Here is a 5139-nt window from a genome sequence, read left to right on the forward strand (position 1 = left end):
TAAAATGTATCTGCTTGTAGTTATAGTTTTTTCTGACGCATGTGTAACTTCACTAATTAGGAAGACAATTATTCTTAGTTTGACAATGGAAACAATCTCTACTTCAATGCCTTCCATCAGTCTCTTAATATTTTCCATTTGTTTTCTAAGAATGTAAATTTCCAAGTATCAGTGGTATATGGTTTATTTCCATAGTTTGATTTGCAAACATTTTTTTTTTTTTTTTTTAAATTTGAATAATTTATGAGATTCTAACTTGAAGTGATGATAGAACAATATAATTTGAAAATTTCTGTAGATTTAAAATGAAACACTAATAATAGTAAATATGAGCGATAATAATAATAAACAGTTTTTGCAATTTTAAAGATAAGGGATAATATCAGATAATACTAGTAAATATTTTTTGCAGCTTTAAATAGGAGCATATTATATGTAGCTTGCTCACCGTAAATATTTTCTCTAGTATGCTCATAGACAAAGCTAGACTTGTCGTTTTGCAACTTTGAAGAGGAGCCATAATAATAGTAAATATTTTGTGCAGCTTGCTCATGGACAATACTTGACTTATTTCGTGTAAAAAATTTGGCATAATGGTAAGAGTTGGTGTATAGGTATAGTGTCATCAATTTTTTTTTTTTTTTTAAATCACCTAAAATCTTCAAACATGTTAAACATATAACCATATTTTTTTATAGTTCTCTTTTGTATTTGAATAAATAGCTTTCATACCCTAAGCTGAATTATCAAACTATGACAAGGTGAACAACCAGAGTAGTCTTTGGTGAAAAAAAGATGGCACAATAGAATAAATAGCTATGATTGCCAACTTATAAATAAATGTCAAAAACCTCACAAATACAGTGTAATTTGCAACATGCAAAACATAGATTTCAACAAACAATACTCTGCGAATTAAATTCAAGTGAGAAAACTTTGAAAAATTAAATTGTCACTTAAATTAATGGTAGATCACAATAAGCATAAATTATGATGAAATGCATTATTTAAAAAAATGATAAAAAAATACATTAAATAAAATGGTTCTAATGAAAAATAAAATTAGCATTAAATAAGATGGTTCTAATAAAAAAATAAAAGTATTATTATAAAATAATAGTTTGATTTTTTATTAGAACCATTCAAATATTATTGATTAAATAATAGCTTGTTTTTTATTAGAACCATCTTATTTAATGTATTTTTGATCATTCTATTAAATAATGCATTTCATCATAATTTATGCGTAGTGTGATCTGAGGTTAATTTAAGTGACAAGTTAATTTTTCAGAGTTTTCTCATGTGAATTTTATTGGTTCTTACTTGCTTGTAAAATGTTATACCATTTTATTTTGAATTTTTAAATATATTTTAGGTTATAAAGTGATTCAAAATCAAATTTTGAATATAATCAACATTTTTTTTTAAGATATAAATATTTGTGGAGATATAATATTTGAATTGCATAAATTTAAATCTTGATTAACATTTCATTGATTTAGCTGTTAAAAATGTATTTATCACTATAATTAATTTTCCATCCAATTAATTTTTTTTAACATTTTTATTTTTATTGATTTCGATATTATGCAATCTTGTAAAAATAAACGAAAGCGAATATATGAATCAAACAAATTGTATAATTTAAAAATTGACCGCAACTCCTTATTTAATGGTGGCAATTCGCCCTGTACTGAGTAGAAACTTTCATGGACATTGCTTAAATCGTGGTTTCAGGACCAATTGGTGTTGCATAATCTATCCAAATAGAGCATTCTGAGTCACGTAGAAACGTGTTATATGAACATGTTAAAATTTGATAGCTAGTGTGAGTGTCCGTATTGGTAGGTTGGGTGATTAAGCGTGGAAGTTTAATCAGTTTACAGGTTACAATTTTAGAATTTTTCATTATTGCCGTCTCAATCCTTTTCCTACTATGTTCACGGTCTATAGTTTGTTTAGTCTTTTCTTATATCTGTTTCCAATCTTGCAATTTATTATCAATATTATTTACAAGGAGGGAAAAATATCAATAATATTCGAGGAACCAAAACCATTCCATAACTTAGTTGGACGTTGGCACAGTAAATATTATTACAGTTTTAAGATTCCCTGCAGATTAATGAATAGTGAACGTAACAGACGCAGTGGCGTTAGCTGATAAGCGGAAGAGCTTGTGAAAATATGTTTTGGGCGAGGATCGCGTAAACATGGCTTGTTGGATGGACTGAATCCCAGAACACATATTTGGATGCATCCGGACAGGTTGGAGTTTCTGAGTTGCACATATACGCTGTCTCTATCAAACCCGTTCCACAGCAACCTGTCCTAGTTTGTTCAAACCCTGCAACCAGAAACAACACATTACACTGTCAAATTTGGAGAAATTTATAAGTATCCAGGTAGATCGATTCGAAGTATCTATCTGCCGGTCAAACTAGCAAGGAAAGAGATTTAATCCATAACCTCTCAGAAAAACAAGGTACTTAGTATCAGAATTAGACCTACTAAAAATTTTGATATACATTTTATTTTTATAAAATGAAAAAACATATTAGGCTAAACCATATTAAAAAAACTTAGTTAATAAAGAAATTAGGTTACGATGAAGGCAAGCGACCCGAGATACAGAATATTACCATATGCACCGGGATGCTGTATAATGTCAAACAACTTGTCATATATGTGAATATAAATCATTGTAAGGCCAGGAAATCTGGGCTTCAGTGCCTCTAATAATAATACAATCTTCAGATTAAAAGAAACAGCGACATCATTATACTCGTCAATGCAGGTGTTACCCATCAAGTAAACAGCCAAAAGGAGGCAGGCCAATGACAGCAAGTCTGCGTGCACCCTCGGTGTATATACTCTGTCACACACGCATTTCAACGGTGATTTAATATAAACCCAATAAATGCCTAACATCACCATTTATAATTGCATTGATGAAACTATGGATCACCTGTATAAATTCCGAAAGAGAATGTAACAGAAGATTCCGAAAGAGCAAAGTCATTAGTTCCCATGCTTATCCCAAACAGGCCTCCTGATATTGTCTTGGTGGCATTAAAAGCGCCAACCATATTCGCAATCCGGCCTTTATACTGCCTGAAATACTCCACTTGTTGCCCCAATGTTAGAACATTCTGCACATGTTAAAGTTGAAAATTATAGATCTGGAAATTAAATATCTGAAATGAGTTTGTTTGGTAATTAGTTCAAGAAAAAAGATGCACATGTTAAAGGTGAAAATTATAGATCTAGGAATTAAATTTCTGAAATGAGTTTGTTGGGCAATTAGTTTAAGAAAAAAAGATATACTAACAAGAGAGAGAGAGGTAGAATCACAGTATCCAGCTGCAGCAGAAGCGAAGCTGGCGCCTGTAAGCATTTGTTTTCCTTGGAATTGGGAATCCAGATATGCGGGCAGTAACTCAGGAAGACCTGCTAGATCAGCTGTACACAGTTGAAATGGTTAACCATAGCAGCATTAACAAGTAGGATCAGTTTACATTTCAAAAATATTTAGACCAGCGTTATTCTAATGATTTGTTGGTGTATTTTTTTAACATTAGGATCAGTTTACATTTCAAAAATATTTAGAAAAGCGTTATTCTAATGATTTGTTGGTGTATTTTTTATGATTTGTTGGCCTATTTTTTTGGTAGGTTTGGTAATGATTATATTTTTATCATGTCTAATATATAATTCCGATCGAGGTGAGAAATTGAATAAGTGATTTTACTAAAAAATGCCTTAACAGAATACAAGATTACTGTCTATCTAAAACCTTCAAAGATCACTCTATCCAAAACTCTCAGAAAGGAAAATTCTCTCAGAATGGAAAATTGAATGAGTAACTTTACATAAAAAAAAATACCTTAACTTAAAGAACACCAAATCACCAGATAGATAATATAGGCTAAAAGTGATGTTACTTTCCCTTCCTAAGTCCAACATTAAAACGATGCTATCTAGTAGGATCAGTTTACATTTCAAAATATTTAGAACAGCGTCAGTCTAAAGCTTCATAGCTGTAGTCTTGAATTTAAGACAATCTGTAATAGAATTTAAGTTACTATCCCTTGTTAAGTCCAACATTAAAACGAAACTATCATATGAATTTAGTCTACAGGTTACTAAGTTGTACTTCGAGTCATATATAACATATCTGTTACTAATTTTCCATTAGTAAATCGACCAGTAGGTTTACGATCCGCAAGATCTCTCCCATATTATGGAGGAAAGTTGGCTCTGAAAATCGTTGCAAGTCCATCATTGTTGCCAGGATCTACAGTGGAGTCTCCAAATATGTAGGCGGCTGACACTATAGGTTTTCTGGGGCTAGTCTGTGCTGCGTTCAGAGGCAATAATGCCAGCAGACACGTTACAATACCAATTTTGGCAAACCGTTCCATTATTTCTATTGCTTCCGAAATGCTCAACAGAATAGCTCAGAAGAAACTGCTTAAATCATGGTTTCGGGACCAATTGGTGATGCATACTCTGTCCAAGTAGAGAACTCTGAGTCACGTTGAAACGTGTTATATGAATATGTTAAAATTTCATAGTTGGTATGAGTGTCCGTCGTGCCAGGCTGGTTTATTAAGCGTTAAAATTTCATAGCTGGTCTGACTGTCGGTAGCGCCAGGTTGGTTTATTAAGTGTGGCAGTTTAGTCAGTTTAGAGGTTCCAATTTATAACTTTTTATTAAATTCTTATTAGGTTCAATCCTTCTCATATTATGTTCACTTTGTACACGCTTGTTGCGCAGTCTCTGTATAAGCTTGTTTCAGTCTTTTCCGGTAACGGGTTCCAATCTTGTGGTTGTTATCAATATTATTTAAATCCTTTTCATCTCAATAGGATCCCAAACATGGTGGGCTCAAAGTTATTGACAAAAGACACAAATTGATCGATGCCTTCGGCTTCAATGAGACGTGGCCACTACACATCCTACGCATCCACAAATTGTTACGATCGTACTGTTACCTTATTGCTCCAAAGCCATGAAGTCTCACATGGATGCTGTTATAGTCACTAATTTTCTGGTGGAAATGCAAAAGTTTAATGGTTCACATATCTCGTTTCCAATGTCAGGCTCGTTTCCAATGTCAGGCTCGTTCCTTAAGCATA

The 5139-nt window shown here is 32.2% G+C and overlaps 1 protein-coding gene across 1 annotated transcript; it reads right to left on the reverse strand.

Moving 5' to 3' along the window:
• Positions 1-2153: 2153 nt before the first annotated feature.
• LOC149156240 (GDSL esterase/lipase EXL3-like) lies at positions 2154-4421 on the reverse strand. Its single transcript, XM_089444689.1, has 5 exons — positions 4289-4421; positions 3329-3459; positions 2966-3149; positions 2640-2846; positions 2154-2344 (listed from the first exon to the last, which is right to left on the reverse strand). The coding sequence occupies exons 1-5, from the start codon at positions 4419-4421 to the stop codon at positions 2154-2156; spliced, it is 846 nt and encodes a 281-aa protein (XP_089300815.1).
• Between the last annotated feature and the right edge of the window lie 718 nt (positions 4422-5139).

Source organism: Pinus tabuliformis, chromosome 9 (genome assembly GCF_031772625.1).
Source record: "Pinus tabuliformis cultivar Carrire ecotype Pingquan chromosome 9, CPIR1, whole genome shotgun sequence".
Classification (NCBI taxonomy): Eukaryota; Viridiplantae; Streptophyta; class Pinopsida; order Pinales; family Pinaceae; genus Pinus; species Pinus tabuliformis.